The 22,813-nt window shown below is 40.3% G+C and overlaps 1 protein-coding gene across 1 annotated transcript in view; it reads left to right on the top strand.

Moving 5' to 3' along the window:
• GEMIN5 (gem nuclear organelle associated protein 5) overlaps positions 1-21,935 on the top strand; it is a 41,309-nt gene extending 19,374 nt beyond the window's left edge. Inside the window, exons 14-28 of the mRNA XM_019464502.2 lie at positions 581-720; positions 1,602-1,773; positions 4,034-4,261; positions 5,287-5,400; positions 5,859-5,981; positions 7,288-7,383; positions 7,794-7,931; positions 8,914-9,061; positions 12,179-12,298; positions 12,726-12,936; positions 14,437-14,685; positions 16,216-16,378; positions 17,155-17,659; positions 19,178-19,274; positions 19,854-21,935. Coding sequence (XP_019320047.2) covers positions 581-720; positions 1,602-1,773; positions 4,034-4,261; positions 5,287-5,400; positions 5,859-5,981; positions 7,288-7,383; positions 7,794-7,931; positions 8,914-9,061; positions 12,179-12,298; positions 12,726-12,936; positions 14,437-14,685; positions 16,216-16,378; positions 17,155-17,659; positions 19,178-19,274; positions 19,854-20,021 — 2,672 coding nt within the window. The 3' untranslated portion in view covers positions 20,022-21,935. The remainder of the gene's footprint in view (positions 1-580; positions 721-1,601; positions 1,774-4,033; positions 4,262-5,286; positions 5,401-5,858; positions 5,982-7,287; positions 7,384-7,793; positions 7,932-8,913; positions 9,062-12,178; positions 12,299-12,725; positions 12,937-14,436; positions 14,686-16,215; positions 16,379-17,154; positions 17,660-19,177; positions 19,275-19,853) is intronic.
• Positions 21,936-22,813: the final 878 nt, after the last annotated feature.

The following is a 22,813-nucleotide window of genomic DNA, read 5'->3' as shown; positions in this document are numbered from 1 at the left end:
AGCATGGATCCCAATGAAGGGCTCAATCTCATGACCATGAGACCACGACCTGAGTCAAAATTAAGAATCGGATGCTCAGTCGAGCCACCCAGGTGCAAAGTCCAACATGAGGCTTGGTGTCAGGAGCTGAGAGATCATGACCTGAGCCAAAATCAGGAGTCAGATGCTTAAATGACTGGACTACCCAGGAACCCTACAGCCATTTTGTTTTTAATCTTTGAAGAATATTGCCCTGTTATTTTGTAGATGCCCCCTTAATTTGGTGTTTTTCTTATAGATTCAGATTATATATCTTTAGCTACCATAAAAGTGATGATACATCCTCCTTGGTACCATATGCAAAAGGTATTATTTTCACTTTGGTGGCTTTTGAAAAGACAAAATGACAGCTAACAATGCAGTAAACCCATATGCCAAGCACTGTGGACATGCCCACAGTCTTAACCAATAAATAACATTGCCTGCTGAAAGTCATCTAGAAAGCATATGGCAAAATCTTGACTCTCCACAATAATACCTTCCTCTGGGTCTTTTTGTTGTTGGCTGTTGGTAGAAATGTCATCTTTCCCTTGTCTCTTAGAGAGCAATCCTGAATCTCCAGTGACCATTACAGAGCCCTACCGGACCCTGTCAGGGCACACAGCCAAGATTACCAGTGTGGCATGGAGCCCACATCATGATGGAAGGCTGGTATCCGCTTCCTACGATGGTACAGCTCAGGTACTATTGTGTCCTTGATTCTGTGGGTTCCTCACCACATACTCTAATTTGAACTCTTTCCTCTTTTCCCCCAGTTGTGTACATTCTTTTCCTCACCATTATCTTCTACAGAAAGGGATATTCTGAGCTCTAGAAAACATCCCACATATTCGGGCCTTTGGCAGGCTAAGATTGTTTTTTTGGGGGGGTTGGGGTTTTTTTTTTACTTAGATGAAAGGGAAAGTATTGATAGGGAACTAGCTAAATTCTAGTATCTTAAGATTTCATTCTTACTGTCATAAGATGGGCTAAATTGATGTGAGAAGTACCTGTTCCTGTCTTAAACACAAATGGCTATAAATCATGAACAATTTTTTTAATAATAAATTGTAAGTCAGAAATCTTCAGGTTGGAAGAAATAAAAGTGAGATGCCAAGCCTGAGCTATGAGATAGGACTTTCAGATATCAGAACCAGAACAGACATTAGTAACTAGAGAGCTAATAACCTCTGTGATGGATGTCAGTCTCTGTTGAGTTGTAATTGAGTTATCTGCACAAACCAAGAAGCCATGAAGGGCTGCCCTCTGTGAAATGGAGACTGGAGTAATTCAAGAAACAGTAAGGAAATTGATCATTTGCCAAGAAATGGGGCAGAAGAATCACCTGTAAAAAATTAGAACTGTAAGCATGGACTACACATGCAGCTGTGAGTTCTGAATTAGAATTCTCATGACACAGGAAATACCATTTCTGAAATTTGAACACCTAAGAGGAAATAATAAGTCATAAGAGGAAACAAGAGTACACAGATTTGTTTAAATCTTTTTAAATTTATACCTGCTCCCCAAAGCAATAGAATAACCAAAAATTATCTATGCTGTCATGTGGCTTTTGGTTTTAGGTGTGGGATACTCTCAGAGAAGAGCCTCTATGCAACTTCCGAGGACATCGAGGTCGACTGCTTTGTGTGGCATGGTCCCCACTGGATCCAGACTGCATCTACTCAGGGGCAGATGACTTCTGTGTGTACAAATGGCTCACTCCCATGCAAGAACATTCTCGGCCTCCTCAAGGTCAGTCAGAACTGGGAGCCCATAAATGCTTGCCTACTTCCCTTTCTCCCTACCTCAGTAACTAAGTTGATCAGGCTCAAGCAAAGAGGACATTCATGTAGGGCTCTGTAATGGTCACTGGAGATACAGGATTGCTCTCTAAGGTGGCAGCAACAGCATAGCACGGGTTGCTTTCCTAATCAAGGAAGGCAGCCATGAGGGGCTTAGGACAACATCCAAATAGTGTCGAGTAGACCTATGCCCACATCTTGGTTTCTAGATAGCATTCTCTGTTAAGAGAGACTAACCAGGGCTTCTTGGAGAAATGGCTAATTCCAGGTTGAGGCAGGAAAAATACAAGATGGGCCTGGCACATCATCCAATGCCACAAAGGAAGGAAATGTCCAAAGAACTGAGATCTGTCAAGAGGACAAAGAAGCCAGCTTGCAGGGGCTCCCACTAACCAAATCTGAGACAGTCTGAACTTGAAAAAATAATGAACAGAAGAACTCCCTGGCTAGCAAAGATTAACTGATACCAGTTATATATTAAACAACTAACAATGTGCCTAAATAAATGAAATGATCTATCCACATGATGATTTGTAAAAAAAAAAAAAAAAAAAAATGCTCTTGGTAGCTTTATCTGTAATGAACACAAACTGGAAACAACCCACATGTCAATTGGCACAGTAAATACACTGGTATATCCCTACGGTGGAATTCTACTCAGCAATGAAAAGAAAGTAACTGCTGATAAACATAGCAAAATGTGTGAATCCAAAAAAAATGTTACACTGAACAAAAGATGCCAGGCACAAAAGAATGCATGCTGTGTAATTCTAATGTGCAGTCAGAAACACAAGTATCTACAATATGAAATTCTAAAAAGGCAAAACTATAGTGACAGCAGATGAGTAACTGCCTGGGACTCAGGAAGGGGGTGCATCTTACTGCAAAGAGGCATGAGGAAATGAGATAATGGAAATATTTTATTCGCAGTGGTGAGTTACAGGACTATACATCTGTCAAAACTCATCGAAGTATTAAAAAGTGGGTATATTGTGTTAAACTATACCTCAATAAAGACGACTTAAAAAGCAAGGGATAAATGCTTTAAAACTTAAAAAATAAATAAATAGTAATGGATTAAAACTAACTAGGGGGCACCTGCCTGTCTCAGTCGGTTAAGTATCTGACTCTTGATTTAGGCTCAGGTCACGATCTCACAGTTGATGAGTTTGAGCGCCGCGTCGGGCTCTGAGCTGATCGCGCAGAGCCTGCTTGGGAATCTCTCCCTCTCTCTCTGCCCCTCCCCTGCTCATTGTTGCTCTCTAAAAATAAACAAATGAACTTAAAAATTAAAAAAAAAATAGGAATCCATGAGTCCGTATTGGGGGGGTGAGGAATGAAGGTCTAAATAAACAGGGGGAAACAAAAGCTCTTTACAGAATGCCAACTAATGAATGTAGAATGAATGATGGAATTAGAAAATTACCATTCAGCCATCATAGTAACAGTTTTTTGTCAAGAAACATCGGTGGATAGTAAAACTAGTGGACGCAAACTTATTAATTACAAAGGGAAAATAAGTTTTCAGGGAGAAACCTGCCCCCTTAATCTAGTGATGGAAGTAAACAAATAATGAGACAAGTAGAAACTATGTGCTACCCACTGTGTTACATTGACAGCATCACTCCTATGTATTCCAACCCCAAATGTAAAACCTAAATTTAATCATAGCAGACATCAGGTGGTAGGGGAAATCAACAAAATAACAGCCCTGTAATCTTAAAAGTTTCAAGTCATGCAAATTAACAGGAAAACGAGCCTCCTCCAGACTGAAGGAAACTAGAGAGATGTAACAAGCAAGTTCATCATGTAATCCTGGATTGATTCCTTTTGCCATAAAAGACATTCTTGGTACAACTGGCAGAACTTGAATACAGTCTGTGGAGTAGACAGTAGTAATGCATCGATGTTAATTTCCTGATTTTCTTGGTTGTGTTGTGGTAATGTAGGAGAATGTCCCTGTGTGTAGGATACACACTATAAGTATTCAAGGATAATTGGGCATCATATTCATGGTTTAATGAAATCCTAAAAGGGTTTGGTATGGTTAACTTTTTGATACTCTAACTCTAAAAATTCATGGGGAAGGAAGAAAAGTGGTGAGAATACTATCAAAAAAAAAGAGTGAGGACGTTTTGGAGATTGTCTCCTAGAGTGCTTTTAACCAAGAATCTATACTTTATCTTTTGTCTTAATCGCGATACCTCTAGGTAAGAAAAGTATTGAATTAGAGAAAAAAAGGCTCTCTCAACCTAAGCCAAAGCCCAAAAAGAAGAAAAAGCCCACCTCGAGAGCTCCTGTAAAGCAGGATGTGTATGACGGGAATGAAGACGAGAGCATCAGGGAGAGCTCGGGACCTGTTGAGAACGGTCTGTCGGACCAGGAGGGTGAGGAGGAAGCCCGGGAGCCAGAGCTACCCAGTAGCATCATCTCAGTGGGTATGTGGCCAAATCCTGTGTTTTGTGGACTCTCTAGGACTTGATAGTCATGACCAGGAAACTAAGCCAGGTCCTTACTCAGTTTGAAATTTCTCTGTCTCTAACCTATGTATTGTCCCATCTCTGTAACTTAAGCTGTATCTTTGGTGCCGTTAGAAACTCCATTCATTTCTTAAAAGGTTATCTTAAGCCTCTAAACCCCTTTGAAGTGGTAAAGTGGATCTGGTGGAAGACTGGGATCGAAATAGTGAAGGTCTTTAGAAAAAACTTCTTAGCACCTTGGGCAGGATAAGACTGTGGGGCAAAGTGAAACCAGGGCAGTTTAGTCATAGAAACTGACATGGGAAAAGTTTTCACAGTATCACATCTAGCCACAGTTATTGAAAGAAACCACTGCCCCTTACCAGCATCTGACCTAGAAGCTACTGCCACCCTGGGAAAAGGTTAGGAAAATAAAAAGCTAAAGGCTTAATGGATTTATTTTTTTAGGCTCATCAAAACACCTTTATATCACAAAATGGTTGTACAAAATGTTCTTTACCCCTGTAGACCAGCCGCTGGGTTTTTCGTTTTTTTTTTTCCCCCAGCTGGGCTTTTTTTTAAAGTTCATGGTTGTGTGTGCTCAGGACTGTGACTCCATATCACATACCCTTAATAATTTCTATTAGTAAAGTTGTTCCTTGTTTGTGTAATTAAATATATACACTTAATACTTTGTTACCTAAATATGTAACAAGTCTTTTGTCATCTGAGCAAGGTTTCAGAACTCCTGGGCCTATGGTATAAAGTTGTAGCAGCTAGAAACTTACAATTTCTCCTGAGATCAATCAGTCAAAGTTCTAAGACTTAGACATTTTGTGAGGTGGGAAAAGGGAGACTACCCATGTTTCCTTTTGAAAGTATTTTATCTCATGTTATGGAATACATAAATAATATTAAGCCTGGTTTAGTTCTTAATCATTAAAAAGAACTAGACTCTATATTGTTCTCCTCCAAACTTTTTTTCTTTATCTCCTATGATACAGCTTCTAGAGAACCAGTTACCTGCACTCCGGTTTCCATAGGTTTTGAAAAGTCAAAAATCACTGTTAATAACAAAGTCACAATACTGAAAAAGGAGCCACCTAAAGAGAAGTCAGGTTGGTGTCTAATGGTTAAAATATTTTGTTAAAGCATCCTCAGATATTACATGCAACTGAAAACAGTCAAAAATGTTTGGTTTTTATTGTTGTTGGTTTGTTATTAGGATTTTTGTTTGTTTCTTGGGTTTTAAATATTTGTGTTTTGATTATTTCAATTTTGGGTCATGCTTTTAAACATTTTTAACACTTAAACAATTTTAAACATTTTTTTAATGTTTTTATGAGGAAGTGTCATTTTGCAACTGTTGATAATGCTTCACAGGTGTTCACAGGGACGTGTTGTGTGTGTTGTACACACTGCCCCCAGCTAACTTAACCTGAAAGCTTCTTCATAAGTAGCAAATTTTCTGATGACCGGCATTATCCATCCAGTAGGTTACAATCGCACAATGGCCATCCCATTTGTGATTCTGATCAGCTCTTCTTAGACCATCTATATTTTTATTACATTTCAGAATCCATAACCAAGAAGCGAAAAGCTCGTTCCATGCTTCCACTGACTACCAGCCTGGACCACAGGTCCAAAGAGGAGCTTCATCAGGACTGTTTGGTATTAGCAACGGCAAAACACTCCAAAGGTACAAAAATACACTCCCTTGGCCCATCCATAGTCTTCTGGGAACTAGCACATAAGAGGCGCTTGCTGGTATATTTGTTGAATGAGCACACAAATGTCTAGAATTGTTTATATTTCTAAATTCTTTTCCAACCTTCCATCCCCCCCACGGCCCCACCGCCAGGCTCCCCAGTGCCTTTGAGATGTAGTGCTCTGGTTTATTGTTCTAAATCCAGTTGTCACCAACCATCTATGTGCTGGAATTGGTATGATGGCTTAAATACCTCAGCATGAATCAACTCCTTCAACTATTTTTCCCCCAGGAAAACAGTATCTTCAATTAGAAAAAAAAGTATTTCCTTATTGGAAATATACCCATAATATGGCAGTTCCTTTTTTTGGATTTGGTGGAAGTTTTTGTTATAGAAGGTTTTTTTTATTTTACTTTTGCAGAGCTCTCATTTAAGGCCCATTATTTTGACATTTGAACAGCTGTATTTTTTTGAATTTTACATGTTTAAAATAGATACACATGATAAAATGAAATTCAGAGATTCAAAAAGAATGTAAATCCCCATCCCACCCCGATACCCAGTCCTCACATTTCCCCTCAAGACCACACTGTTAACAGTTTTTGTCTCTCTCCAGAAATATTTTATGCTCTTCTTACATACATAAGCCTCTTTGGGGACTTTATCTTGACTTCCTGTAACTTACACACTTTATCATATAGCTTTACATTATTAACTTTACTGGAAAGTTACTCAGTTGACTTTTTAAAAACCAGAATGATTATTGAATCCCTTTGTGGTGGGTCCTAGTAAATGTTAAGGACATTTCTTGTTGGGATTTGGGGTTGGCCCCTTTTTTTTTTTTTTTTTTTTTTTTTTTTTTTTTTTTGAGGCAGAGGAGGGGCAGAGAAATAGGGAGAGAGAATCCCAAATAGGTTCCACACTCAGTATGGAGCCCAGCGAGGGGCTCAATCTCACAACCTTGAGACCACTACCTGAGCAGAAATTAAGAGTCAGACACTCAAATCGAGCCACCCAGGTGCCCCTGGGGCTGGCTTTTTACATCCTCTTTCACCCCTTCCCCATCTTTATTTGAGCACACTGCAGACTAAATTGTCTCACTGGATTTTGCCAAGGCTGAGCTTTAACACAGTGTTTTCATGTTTTGCTACCCTTGTAACCAGGAGGGGTCTCTGTTAGGGTAAACAAGGGCACAGGACTTCTCTTCACTGTCTGAAATGGGTCGTCTGGACACACATTTGGAAGTAATTGAGCAGAAAACAGTAACCTCATTTTCTTGTCTTTTTGAATTCGCAGAGCTAAATGAGGACGTGTCTGCTGATCTTGAGGAAAGATTTCACCTGGGACTTTTCACAGACAGGACCGCCCTGTACAGAATGATTGAGGTTGAAGGTGAGGCAAGTCCAGTCAACATAACCCAGTCTATCTCCATGCTTCCCTAATACTTTGTACACACCTATTTTATGGCTGCCATCCTGTGGCATCATACTGGTTGGTTTTACATTTCAACTAACTAGGTTTTGAGCTCCCCAATCTGCATATTCCCATATACCCCTTGCATCTCTCATAGGACCCTAAACATACAGTGTTCACTCTGAGTGTAAGTGAAAATGAGTGGGTGGACAAGGGACTGAGTGGGCTTTAAACCACATTATGAACATTCTGAGAGATGACTCACCCATCAGCCAGCAACAACATATTATAGGAATTTGTTCCCCTCTTTGTCCTGACTTTCCTTCTCTTAAAGTCTGTGCAGACAGGTTTCTGAAACATCTTCCCAACATTATGTCTCCTCCAAACAGGAAAGGGTCACTTGGAAAATGGCCACCCTGAATTATTTCACCAGCTCATGCTTTGGAAAGGAGATCTAAAAGGTGTTCTTCAGACGGCAGCGGAAAGGGGGGAGCTGACAGACAGTCTTGTGGCTATGGCACCAGTTGGTATGTTCTTCTCGACAAAAGGGCTATCACCTTGAAGATAAGTCCACTAAAGATGGACACTCTCTTGCAGGACAATTTGGCCATGTCTAAAAACTTTAACTCCGCAATTCTAGGTGTTGGAAATTAACTGTACTCACACGTGCAAAATGACAAGTATACAGGCACTGTCATTACAGCAGTGTTTGTCATAGCAAAAGACCACAGGAACCTCTCTGTCCATCAGTAAGAGACTAGCTAAATCTCATACCTCTACAGTAGAATCTCTTGGGAAAAATTAGGCAGCTCTTTGCATTCTAGTATGGAATGAAGCTCCAAAAGCGTATTAGGGAGAAGACTCAAGATGTTGATACATGACAATATTTACTACTCTGTCATTTATATTTGTCTTCACATAGTATTTCAAAAAGGTTTCAAAAGAAACTAGAAATAATGGTTGTCTCTAGGCAAAGGAATTTGGATGAGTTTGGGTGGGAGGACACCAGAATAACAAGGTAAATTATGCCATGCCCAGTTTTTTAACTTTATTCAAGTATACTTTAAAAAAAAAAAAAAAGAAGTACACAGGTTATGATGGCACAAACTGAATACACCCTTGTAACCAGCACCATATCAAGAAGTATAACACTGCCAGAAAGCACCTAGGAAGCTTCACTCATGCTCCTGTTCATTCAGTCTCCACACACCCCAACAAGGCTAATCACTGCCCTGACTTCCATATTCTCTTGTACCTTTTGAATTTTGCATTATTTTTTATGTGTTAGCTAATCAAAGAGAAAAAATTTATGTTTCAAAACATGGGTATAGGGCGAGTAAATGAAGCAGATAATCTGTAATGATAACTGAATTCAGAGTATCTAAATGCTCTACTTAGTGCAGTGACTAAAACCAAGGTGTTTTCATTCCAAATGTAGATTCTTTTTTTCCTTACCCCTGCTGCTGCTTATTCAACCGTCATTTTTTTTTTTTTTTTTTTTTTTTTTAGCTGGCTACCATGTGTGGCTGTGGGCTGTGGAAGCTTTTGCCAAACAGCTGTGTTTTCAAGATCAGTACGTTAAGGCTGCCTCTCACCTCCTTTCTATCCACAAAGTATATGAAGCTGTAGAGCTGCTCAAGTCAAACCACTTCTACAGGTTTGTAGGACCCTACAGTTGAACCACCAGTTGGGCACAGTGTGGAATTAATCTGCTGGACGATGCCACTTACTGATAACCAGCATACATCTTGGTTGTAATTAAACATTGCAAACGTACAGAAATACATGCACACTAGCCTAACAAACACCAGTGTACCCACTACCCATACTTAACAAGCGTTAACTTCGATCAGTATTTGCCACTGATCTTTTTCAGAATTTCTTTATCCCTAAAGTTGCAAACATAGAGAAACCGTGTAATGCAAAAGAGATGGGATCTTGTCAGCCACCCCAAAATCTCCCCATGTCCCCGACTGTTGTTATTTTTAAGTATAACACTCCAGATTTGACTGAATTGCCTTTCTCCAGTTCTGTCCTCATCCTTTCTCTAAGAAGCAACCATTCTGCTGAGATTGGTTTGAATCCTTCCTCTCCAAGTTACTACACTTTCACTATAATACATTTGTAAGTAATGACAAACAAAAGGAGTAAAATATTTCTTATAAACAGCATACAGGTTTTTTTTTATCCATTCTGTTGGTTTCTGTCTTTTAATTGGAATGGTTAGGCCATTTACATTAAATATAAATATTGGTGCAATTAAAATTTACCATCTTGCTATTTTGCTTTCTTTTGGATTACTTGAATATTTTCTTATCTCCAATCCTGGCTTATTAGCTATACTCTATTTTATGGTTGCTTTAGGGTTGATGATGATTAGCATGTTTTTTTAATTTTTAAGTTTATTTATTTATATTGAGAGAGAGGGAGAGGGAATCCCAAGCAGGCTCCACACCATCAGCACAGAGCCCAACGTGGGGCTCAAACCCACAAACCATGAGATCGTGACCTGATCTGAAACCAAGAGTCAGGCATTTAACCGACCGAGCCACCCAGGCGCCCCATGATTAGCGTTTTTAATTTTCACAGTTTACTTTCAACTAATATTGTCCTACATCTTATATAAAACTTATTTCTTTCCTTCCCTCCTGTCCTTTCTGCTACTTACTTGTCATATATTTGACATGTTATAGCCCCACATTACAGTGTTAGAATTTTTGCTATAACCTGTCATCTTTTTAAATAACTTTTTAACTTTAAAACTTTTTTTATACCTGCCCACATACTTATTTCTAGCATTTTTCATTCTCTTACGTAGGTCCAACGTTCCAACTGCTATCAATTCCTTCTTCACCTGAACAAGAATTTCATTTTTTTTGTAGTGTGGTTCTTCTGGTGACCAATTCCATCAGCTTTTGTTTGTCTATAAAAGTCTTTAATTTTGCCTTCATTTTAAAGGATCTTTTTCTGGGGGTAGAATTCTAGATTGGCAGTTTTTGTCTTTCAGGGCTTCAGAGATGACTGTTTACTCTTACATTGTTCTTGACTTGACTGCATCTATTCCCATCTTTGTTATATAGGAACTGTCATTTTTTTCTCACTGTTTTTAGGACTTTCTCCATCACTGATTTTCAGCCGTTTGATGTGATGGCTTTGGTGAGACTTTGTCTTTTTCCTGTTTTGGTTTGTCTTCCTCTGAAGGGTGTTGAACTCTGTTTTAGTGAGCACTAAAGTTGCTAATAGAACAGCTTGATCTTTTCATGGCTTGTTTTTAAGGTTTCTTAGAACAGGTTTGGAGAAATCTTTTTTTTTTTTTTTTAAGTTTATTTATTTTGAGAGAGAGAGTGCGCAGGAGAGGCAAAGAGAGAGAGAATCCCAAGCAGGCTCCTCACTGTCAGCATAGAACGCAACATGGGGCTTGAACTCACGAACCGTGAAATCATGACCTGAGCCAAAATCAAGAGTCGGACACCTAACCGGCCGAGCCACCCAGAGAAATCTATATTCTAGAATTAGTTTGTCCTTCTACCTTCTGGTGTCTTTACTGAATGCCTGTGTGTTCAACAGATCAGAACTCAAATGTCTGGCTGGTTAAAACACCGAAGTCCCCTATGCCCTGAGTGAACTCTGGGAATTATTCAGCTTATAATTCCCTGATTGTTCTTTATCCAGCCTTAAGGAGTGTCCTACACATGCATGGCTTTGTGTTTAGCCAAAGACTCATGAGATCCCCAGAGTTCTGTAGGGCTTCCCCTGGATAGCTTCTTCCTTCCTATTATCCTGCCCCTCATATTCCAATTATTTTATCTCTCCTCCACTCAGTAAGACTGCTGGGGCTCTGCTGGGTTCTCTATAGGAAAATGGCTATTAGGAGGTTCCCTTCTCTCGGGGATAACAATCCTGAGCTGCCTGGATCCAATGTCTGAAAACAGTTGTTTCATACATATTTTGTCTAGTTTAGTGGCAGGAGGGTAAGTCTGGTAAGCTGATGTCTCAAAATACTTCTTAAACATTGCTCTGCATAGATCACCTTAATCTAAAATACTTTTATTCTAGCTACAACTTTATGTTGGCTACAACTCAGAAGTTGTAGGTCAGTTGAAAATATTAGCTCACTGAATTATACAGATACTCCAAATGTTAACACATTTCATTATAAAATATCCAGAAACATTCACATTCTTAAATATCACCATCAGTCTCTTCAGAAAAGTCTTTAGCATTTGGGGAGCTATCTAGCCCACAGTGGCAGGCATAGATTTTCTAAAATTCTCGTTTTTACTTGAAAGCTCAAAATTTACCATTGGCAAAAATACTGTTGGTTGTCAAGTGACAGACTTGGGGATCCCCAGGAATCCACAGACCACACGTTAAGAACTGCTGACCCAGGTGAAGAATTGAGCTCAGCATGTGGTTTTAACTTCCCACGTGGGGTGCCTGGGTGGCTCAGTCGATTGAGCATCCGACTTCGGCTGGTCAGGTCATGATCTCACGGTTTGTGGTTTCAAGCCCCGAGTTGGGCTCTGTGCTGAGCTCGGAGCCTGGAGCCTGCTTCAGCTTCTGTGTCTCCCTCTCTCTCTGCCCCTCCCCTGCTCACGCTGTCTCTCTCTGACTCTCAAAAATAAATAAATGTAAAAAAAAAATTTAACTTCCCACATAGTGCAGGAAAATGGTTTTGTACAGGAAGTTGGAACAGTATAAACAACACAAGAGGGACAGTTTATCCTATCTTCCAGCCTTTTCAAATTGGCTTTTTATCTGTTCTGGCCTCTAGGGAAGCTATTGCAGTTGCCAAGGCCCGACTGCGCCCAGAAGACCCGATCCTGAAGGACCTGTACCTCACCTGGGGAGCCATCCTGGAAAAAGACGGCCATTATGCCGTGGCCGCCAAATGGTAAGCTGGAGGGAACAGGCATGTACCCAAACATCGAAGAGCTGTGATGCAGAAGAGCAGGACGAGAGTAGTAAGTTTAGAGGGGGAGGTAAAGTGACTAGAAAACAAAAAGCCATATGTGTATTAAACCTAGCTTCATAAGATTCATCGTCCTTGGATGAATCCTTTATATAAATCACCTCCCTTATATAAATCACCATAACTACTGAAGAAACCTCAGTAGCAGACTCAGAAATTCCACCTTTCTCTAGTAATGTCTTTACTATCAAATAAGGAAACTGGGAGAGAATAAAAACTCTATTTGGGTTCAGTTCAGCAAATGTATGTCCTTACCCTGTAGGATGCTGCCACTCATTCTCTACGTTGAGATGGAAGAGGGTATAGGAGATCTGTTCATGACACTTTTGGGTTTTTGTTTGTATTACAGCTATTTAGGGGCTGCTTCTGCTTATGATGCAGCCAAAGTTTTATCCAAGAAGGGAGACGCAGCATCACTTAAAACAGCTGCAGAACTGGCTTCAATTGTAGGAGAGAATGAGTTGTCCTCTACCCTGGCTCTCAGATGTGCCCAAGAGCTGCTTTTGGCCAGGAACTGGGTGGGAGCCCAGGAAGCGCTGAAGCTACATGAAAGTCTAAAGGTCAGTCTGTTCTTGTATCTCCAGGTATTTAAGAGGGAAAGGCCACAAGTCCTTTTCTAGTCAAATTCCAAATGAATAACCCAGTTGCACAGCTGTACCAGTTTGGCAGGTACCCTTGGAAGGCCAGCCCTGGCCATACTATCCCATGGAAGTACCATGGCTTGTCCACTGCCATATTCAGAGTAAGAGATAATGTAGTCATTCATATTATTCTCCTTCCTTATCAATTTGTGTACAACATACATGAGTCGATTTTAGTCAGCATAGCCCTGAGCTAGCAGTCTGGTGTTTCTTTATTGGTGTTATCAGGTCTTCTTTGAAGAGGGAGAGGAAGGGGAGGATTTCCAACAGAAATCAAGGTGCTCCGCCATAGCATCACTCTTTAACTATAAGCCATAACGAAGTGTGGCGAAATCAACATTTTGTTAAATGTCTGTTTATCCCTTTCTGGTTAACTATGAGTAACTCACCACTGTTTTATTTGACGCATCAAACTGAGATTACTTTAAAAGCATCAGCACTCTCATTTTCTAAAACACATAAACATTTTAGACAGCTTTACTGCTCAGATACTAACATGAACTTTGTAAGCTCCCCTCTCCCTAATAGAGTAACTGGACCTAAAGACAGTTCCTACCTAAATATTGAAACCCAAGAAAAATAGTAGCTTTCTAGGAAAGCTACTTCCTAGCAAAAGTAATATGCCCTCAAAGACAGTGTCACTTGGTGTATTACTTATAAAATGACCAAATCTAAAGAGATTTTAATTTATCCATAGCAAAAAAAAAATTCCAGAATGGTTATTTAAGTATTTCTTTTTTCTTTTAAAAAGCATCCTTATGAAAGCAAGAAAACCTTTACGTTTATGCAGAATGCTGTTCTGGTCATTGTCAGGCTATTTGGGCTAATATTTTGCCAAGCCGAACTGAGAAAATACTGTTACAAGAGTATACGTGAACCTCATGGCAACTGAAGGTCTTAGCAAAAAGAAAGATACTTGCTGACTCCTCTGAAGCCTGCTGGGACATGGCGCCCGACACCTGCCGCAGCTGTCATATCTGCACAGCTTATCTGCTCTAGCACCTTCTGCCCATTGCACTTTGCTTCTGTATCCCTTAATGTAAAGTTTGGACAGGGGGAAAGAACTGGATGAGCCCAGGCTGTCTTTTCTCAAACTGGGTCATAAGTCTTAGGTGACTGTCCTGTATGTGGTCTACACTGCAGTGGACAGGGCTGTAGTTGGGATTCTGTGTCGTAAAACTATTTGCTTGGGCTCCAGGCTACCTCCAGGATTCCTGCAAAGGCATCTGGAAAAATGTCTATTAGATCACCTCTACTCCCCGCCCCCTCACTCAATGACTCACACTGGCCAGAGGCAGCCCCCTAAAGGGTCTGGTTGCTGCAGATGTGATGCAGAACACAGAGAAACTGAGAAGAGCTCTTGAGATAATCAGGCACCTCCATTGCCTAACAGTTCCTGTCCTTGTTGTTGGGTTTCAGGGGCAGAGACTGGTGTTTTGCCTTCTTGAGCTCCTGTCCAAGCGCCTGGAGGAAAGGCAGCTTTCGGAGGGCAAAAGTTCTTCCTACAATGTGTGGGCTGCAGGCACTGAAGGGCCCTTCGTGGAGAGGGTGACTGCAGTATGGAAGAGCACCTTCAGCCTGGAGACCCCAGAGCAGTACCAGGCAGCATTACAGCAGCTGCAAACTATCAAGTACCCATCTGCTACAAATAACACTCCCTCCAAACAGGTACCCTGTCTGCACTCTGCAGTAAGCCTTCCTTAATCCACGTCTAGTATAATAAGGAAACCAAGTGAATGCCAGTTTGCATTTCAGAAAAGACTAAGGCAGGCACAGGCAACCTGGAAAGATCCCTTCAAGACTAATTAAGGCCCTTTAGCTTTGAAGTTAGTCTTAGATCAGTATTCTCTTTAAAAAAAAAAAAAAAAAAAAAAGCCTAAACCTATACAAAAGCACAGAGAAAAATATAGTACTCATCAACCAGGAATTACCAGAGTTCACGTGATTTGTCATTTTGCTTCATAGAGTTTTTTTGGTTTTGTTTTGCATATATTCTTCTAGTTTTTAGTAAAAGAAATACAGTAAGTTTGAAGTCCCTGGTGTCCCGGACCTTCCTTTGGTCCCATTCTCCTTTCCTAGCTTACCAAAGTCAGCCCCTAGGTCACTCATAGTATTATTTTTTGCCTTACTTCAGTGACCAGTTTGTAAAATCTATCTGTATTGATGCAGAGATAAAGTTGATTCATTATAGCAGCTATACCCATCCTATAAATGTATGTCAATTTATCTGCTTTTTCTTTTGAAAATGGGGGAAGGCTCATTTATTTTTGAGGAATGAGACTTCCTCAAATGATAATATAGCACCTTGAGAAACAGTTTGGCAGTTTCCCATTAAGTTAAATATAGACGTGCCCAGTGACCCAGCAATCCCACTGCCCAGATATTTCACTAAAAGAAATACAGCCTTGTACACAGCTATTCGCTGCAGCTTAGCGGACAGCAGCCAAAAGCTAGAACAACCCAGACATCCATCAGCTGCTGAATGGATGTGCAAACTAGCCTATCCAGACAGTGGAATACTATACGTGCAGCAATACAAAGGAACAAGCTAGTGATGTACAAATCATACTGGTAAATCTGGAAAGCATTATGGTAAGTGAAAGAACCAAGACACAAAAGACTACACGCTGTGGTTCCATTTATCTGAATTCTAGAAAAGACAAAATTTATAGTGACAAAAACCAGGTGAGGGGTTGCAGGGGGTGGGGAGAGAGGAATGCCTGCAAAGGGGCACATGGGAATATTCTGCAGTGACGAAAATGTTCTGTCTTGATCGTGGTGGTGATTGTAGCATGTGTATCTATAGAGATACATGTATTTATCAAAATTCATCAAATGGCTCACTTAAAACTGATAAATTTTCTTAATTGTACAATTTTCTTAATTGTACTCCAGGTGGGTTGGTTTAATTACAGCTTTTAGTTCTGAAACTCACTTTTTGTTTTAATTAAATGTAAATGTCACAGCATTTTTTTTTAGCATGAACAGACTTTAACACCAGACAAGGTATGTTGCTGTGCAACTAGATATGGAAGTTTCTCAGATAGGGAAGCAAAAATGGGTGATGGAGACAGGAGGACCTTTCTTAAACTTGCACTGTGTCCTTCCTTCCAAGTGCAGTCAATAGGAATATTTCTGTATCATCCCAGTGCTTGCTGTGCAAGAATGTTTAACTGAAACTCTGGCTCTTCCCTCCAGCTTCTGCTTCATATTTGCCATGATCTGACGTTGGCAGTGCTAAGCCAGCATGTGGCCTCCTGGGACGCGGCTGTGGAAGCCCTGCTTCGGGCTGTGATCCGGAGCTACGACTCCGGAAACTTCACCATCATGCAGGAAGTGCACTCAGCCTTTCTTCCTGAGGGTAAATGACCCCAACCTTTGCCGGAGCATGCCTACTAATGGATGATGTAAACACCACCGATGGTGTAGCACCAGGAGTACAAACATTATTGAAAGAGACTGGCCAGTTGTGTCATTTAGCACCAAGTTTGAATTCTCTTACCCAAGCTCCTAAGAGGGGGCCAGAACGGCTAAGCTGTTTTCCTTTACCTGGCCTTACCTACCTTACCTACCTTGCTGCCTTCTACAAATTTTTCTCCATGGTTTAAGAGAAATAGCAATGTGCTCAGAAGTTAGTTAAGAATGGAGAAGCACATGGGGCACCTGGTTGGCTCAGTTGGAAGAGCATGCAGCTCTTGATCTCAGGGTCGTGAGTTCAAGCCCCACATTGGGTGTAGAGATTACATTAAATAACTAAATAGACATAAAAAAAAAAAAAAAAAGAATGGAGAAGCACAACAGAAGGGACATTCTTTGAACTGCATAATTAGTCACTAAACTAAATCACTGATTTTTCAGAGACATAGTGAGATCAAACCCCAGAGCTTTCATAGGAAGATGGAATACTTTTTCTGTAATGCTTTGATTGACTCGCAGACTACAGCAACAAGAACACTGTCCTAGGTCAGGAGATGTTTAGCTCTGATTGGCTTTAGGTGAAAAGCATGTAACCCCATGGATCACTGCTGTCCTTGTTCTTGAGCTCTGCCCCTTGGGTGATAGGAAATGTAACGGGAAGAGGAATGTGTATCTAGCAGAAACAGAAATGCACAACCCTAAATCCTTCTCTTCTTCTAGGCTGTGACCACCTAAGAGACAAACTGGGTGAACATCAGTCCCCTACCACACCAGCTTTCAAAAGTTTAGAGGCCTTTTTTATTTATGGACGTCTGTATGAATTCTGGTGGTCTCTCTCCAAGCCTTGCCCTAAATCCAGTGTCTGGGCAAGAGCTGCTCACGGAAGGACAACTTCTGTGGAGCAAAGCCAGCAGATAGACAGTGCCAGCCCTGAAGAAACAGACCCTAATATTTCTCAGCCAAAGCCAAGCAGGCCTCCAGAATTAGACTTGAGCCTCACAGAAGAAAGCGAGCAAATGCTGATCACTTGTAAAGAGCTCTTTTCAGAAAAACACGCCAGTCTCCAAAACTCACAGAGAACCGTTGTTGAAGTACAAGAGACCTTGGCAGAAATGATCCGCCAACACCAGAAGAGTCAAGTCTGTAAATCCACAACGAATGGTCCTGATAAGAATGAATCTGAGCAGGTAGCAGAACAGCCCCTCTCTAGTCCTCAGAACCAGTGGTAAGTATAAGGTGGAATTGGAAATACCATGCTGGCTTCTCAGATAAAAATCAGTATGTGATGAGCTTGATCAGGTCACTTGCTGGCACCATCATGTAGAATGCACAGGCTTTGGAGTCTGACATGGGGTTCTAATCCGGCTCTGCTGACTGAGCTCAGGCAAGATTCTTAATGTTTCTGAGCATTTGTTCCCATATATACAACTGGGAGTACCTACTCCTACCTTGCTTGTTTGGGGAATTAAATGAAATCACAAATAGTATTAATAATAGGATAGGGACACCTGGTGCTCAGTAGGTTCAGCGTCCAACTCTGGATTTCAGCTCAGGTCACGATCCCATTGTGGGATTGAGTCCCGGCGTTGGGCTCTGTACTGAACATGGGACCTGCTTGGAATTCTCTCTCTGCCCTTCTCTTGCTTGCACTCTCTCTCTCTCTCTCTCTCTCTCTCAAATAAAAATAACTTAAAAAAAAAAAACAAAAAACCTCAGTAAAAAATAACAATAGGACAATAAAATCTTATCTCTAGGCGATAGATTCCCCTCCCCCCCAAAAATTAACCAAGTAAAATGGAAGTGCATTATTGTATCATTAATGAAAACCACGGTTTTTCGATTATTCTATGCTATCCCAGAAAATACACAAAAAGAGTAGTGTACAAAACTGCACACTGAATTGAGAAAATCCCAAATGATCAGAATGTAACATCCTAATCACTTCCACTGAACATAGGGGCCAGGTGGATGACAGGAGCCGATCCGCAATCACTGTAGAGCTCATTTGCATATATTACAGGGTCTTCTGCTATGGGCATTTGCAGTGATTAACAATTATTGATTGGTCATTATGCTGAGGGCCTTTTACCTAGATTATTTCTCCCCAGCACAGGGCGTAAATAAAACGTTGTAACTAGTACCATCAATAAACTGATAGCTATTATTACTAACTGAAAAAAAAAAAAACAAAACTAAAATGTTTTGAAGCCCTTATATATTTATTGCTGTAAAAATAGTCCCATTGAAATCTTGAGTTAGAGTTTTGAGTCACTTCTCCAGTAAGCTATCACACTCTAGGCAGTTACTAGGTTTTAGTAACAAGAAAAACACTAAAAATCTTTCTAACTCAGCAGCTCTTAACCTTTGGATCACAGGACTCCTTTGAGAAGATTCAGACACTCTTTCCAGAAGAATGTGCATCCATATACCAACAGTTAGGAGCCTGAGCTGTGTCTAACCATTCCCCAGAGAAATCCAGGCTTTGTGCACTTAGCTGCAGATCAAATCCCCTGAAGGGCCTAACTTTTCATTAGAGCTATGTATCTAAGAACTGGGGATTTGGCAAATGGTGAGGAATGATATTTCACTTTGAAAACCTCATATCACATCACATTAAATTCCCTCCTCTTGACCTTTGTATTAAAGATGAAAGAGATAACAAAAGAATTTTATTTATAGGGTAATAGTTAAAAGTTTTGTGGGGCAAGGCATATGACTTGTAATTTTTTTTTATCGTTACTAGTAAAGAAGAAAAAAATCAGCCACTTTCTCTGCCTGAATTAACCAAAAGTCTTACGGAGGCAAATGAGAGAATAGCTAAATTTCCTGAGAGTGTTAAGGTAAGATATCAGTTCATTTAATAAAACATTATTGTTTATATTATCAACTGACTGGACCAAATTCTTTAAGGTCATCTAATTTTGTGTTCCATTTATAAAATTGCTACACATTTGTATATGCTTAAAAATTTAGGATCCCGTTGTCTTGGGTTAACTAAAATGTTTTGTGAGAATAGGATTATTGGCAACACAAGCAATTTTATACCTCGGTCTTCAGAGAAATGGAACACATTTTGCATCTGGGAAGTAAAATAAAATTAAAATTGGTACCATGTATTTGATAGCTTACAGATGGGTAGGTGTATTTGAATGTGGCCCTGGTATTAGAGGAGAGTCATGTTTTGAATGAATTGAGTAGGGCTCTAGAAGATGATTCTGTCATTTGAGAAGGATACCCCAGTCTGAGCCCTCCCAGTTTTGAGTATCATCTACCCTTAGAGTTACTGAGGAAGAGCCTTCCTCAGTTCAGCCGTGCCTGAGTAGTGTCACTAGATGAGACTTTGAGTTGCTGGTGCCTTCTGTACAGGTATATGTGAGTCCTCCAAATGCTTCCTTGTTCATCCTTGTGTCCCCTTTCAGATCTGGCCCTTCCCAGATGTGCTGGAGTGCTGTCTCATTCTGCTTCACATCGGGGCCCAGTGTCCTGGCAGCGTAACCCAGGACATGCAGCAGCAGGCCCAAGAGCTCCTTCAGAAATATGGCAACACTAAAGTTTACAGAAGATACTGCCAGACCTTCTGCACGTGAATTTTCAAGGACCTTTAAGGAAACTGTGCCAAATTCCAACGTACAACACCCTTCACCACCGTGACACCGCGCCATTCTCTTTGATCCCTAGATGTTTTTGCAGTGATCCAAATAATACAAATGAGGGTCAAGTTTGAATTGACTCTACCCCTAGACATAGTGGAATCGGACTTTGGACTCAATTGTGGTTTCCTACTGGAGGAAAAGATCATGAAAAGCCAGAAGTAGGTATTCAGAACACCTGCAGTATGATTCATTGTTGGTCATCTCTAAAGCCTTATGCAGGTTTCACCCAAAGAGGAGAAACTTTTTAATCACCCAAAGTGTTACGTTCTTAAACACAAACTACCTTTATAAATACTTTGCCTGGTGGTAAATGTGCCATTCTTGTTGGAGATAGAATTGATATCTTTTATGACTTGGCTTGTTTTTTGTTGTTTGGTTTTTTTTACTGTTTTTAACTTGGGTTCTTCCCTTCTATTCTTTCAAAGACTGAACTTTGAATGTGAAATAGGTCTTTACCCATCATGTTGATTCTACCCTCCATCTGAACTTTAGATCAAAAATTTGGTTCTGTTTCATGTAATTGCTTACTTGAACACATCATTTACTAAAGCTTTAGAAGAACAAATAACTAAAACTCAGATGTGTCTTATCCCTTCAGTTTATAAGAAATTATTAATGGTGATCACAGTAGCTCAGGAAGAAATTGCTATTTCAGTGGTTCTTAATCTTTTTTCGATCATAGACGCTTTGAGAATTAGAACCACAGATGCTCTTTGAAGAAAAATGCATAATTTTGTGTATGTAGCTTTTGGATTATTGGACTCCAGCATAATGGGATCCTATATACTATTTAATTATAAATCCTTGTTCTTCCCCCCCCCCCCCCCATTATTGAGCATTCTCTTGAGGTCTGTTCTTCTCTTTGGTTAAATAGTTGAACAATGTCAGGAACAGATATTTCTGTAATAGCCCAGTTGCTGGGATATAAACATCAGTCTGGGGTAGGGTTGGGAGGGAGCATTCTTTCCCAATAATGTAACTATTTTCTTTGGGGATTCATTATGAAAGCTTTTCTGCTTGAATGTCCAGTTTATTTTTTAGTTTCCTGTGGCTGGCATTGTTGTGGACAGCAAGAATAAAATTCATTCACAGGAACTCTAGGAAGAAAAGTTTAAGACACACATCTGACTGACCAGGGGTTTTGTTTGTTTGAATTCGACCTAGCTTTAGAATTTAAAAATGCTAAACCCAAAAGCAAATACCGTAGAATTTAGATGCTCATAGTTCTTTATACAGTTACTTGAACTTTGAGAAGAAGATGCACTGTTACTGGGGATGAAGAATCTTCTTGGCATGGTATCAGTGACTGAATTATAAATCAGATCTTGACAATTCCCTGATAAAAAATTATTGCAGTAGTTTCCCATTGTTACTGGAAAAAAAAAATCATCTTGCAGGGCTTAAAAGGCCCTGCCTGATCCCAGCCTTTACCTCTTGGACTCCTGTTCTTACACTCACATCCTTGCTTCTGGATTCCACACGCACTGGTCTCTTAGGCTGCTGGAATCCACCAAGTTCTCATATTGTCTCAGTAGCTTTTTCATGTTGTTCCTCTGCCTGGTCCATTCTTAGCCATCTCTTAGATCTCAGCTTAAATGTCCTTTCTCTAATGACTGTCCCTGAACCTCAATCTAAAAGACATCAGCGTGCTGTACTTTACAGCTCATACTGTATTTTTGTGAATTATGTACTCTGGCAATGCAGATTGTAAGCTCCAATGAGATTGGTAGAGATTATGTCTTCCATGTGCTATTTTCCCAGCACCTATTTACAGTGTCTGTTATCTAGTAGGTGCACAATAGAAACTTGCAGACTGAATAAATTGAGAAATTAGAATACTCATTAATAGCCTGGACTTAAAATCTGACTCTAAACTGAGCTCATGCATATCAGGACAAGCTAACAATTAAGCTCGTCATTGGTAGTCAACCTTATTGCATTAGCAGAACCACGAATTTAAGAACATTTGGCAGTTTATACAGAGGGGCTTGAATTCACCCGTAATTAGCATTCTCTTGGTTACTCTACAGGACCATCCCTTTCTGAGGATAACCACTCACAAAGCCCTAAATGCACTCACATATCTGTATACAAGGTGAAGTTTTTGCCAATTCTACTAGACTTGTGCCCTTTAAGAAAAACTTAATAAATTCTCATCCCTCCCATGCAGTGACCAGACTCCCCACTCGACACGGAGTTCCTCAACCCTTCATCTCAATACTTCTCCTGACATGTACATCTGTCCTGAAGTGTGGCAAAGATAAAATTCCCTATTTGAATCTAAATTTAGGACACCTACGCAGGGCTCAGTCACCAGCATGCCAAAGAACTTGAAAGAGAACCACTGACCCTGACCTGTGCTGCCTTTACCACAAATCACAGTGATAAATACCTCTCTTTCTATATGTGAACATCCCAGGCAAAAACCTAGATTGGCTCCTATACCAGACTTCTTACAACCCCTTGTTTTGTGCCAATAGGAAGGGTTGTAAATAGTGTGGAGCCAACTCTACAATACCAGAAGCTCGCTTTGTCTATAGTCTGCTAATTAACAAGCTAATCCACCAAATGGAGTAAAGTGGTCCCAGGAACTAGAATTAAAACTAGTTTTCCCACTAAGGCTGGACGATCAGTGGGGCGTTGTGAAGTGAAGAGACAATTCCATTTACACAGTTGGTCATTAAAAACCTCCTACAAAATGAGACATTTTATATGCACACCAACTT

This window comes from Panthera pardus, unplaced genomic scaffold (genome assembly GCF_024362965.1).
Source record: "Panthera pardus isolate Hobbes unplaced genomic scaffold, ASM2436296v1 HiC_scaffold_2, whole genome shotgun sequence".
In the NCBI taxonomy this organism is placed as follows: domain Eukaryota; kingdom Metazoa; phylum Chordata; class Mammalia; order Carnivora; family Felidae; genus Panthera; species Panthera pardus.
The sequence above is the reverse complement of the archived record's forward strand: the minus strand, read 5'-3'. Positions and strand labels throughout refer to the sequence as shown.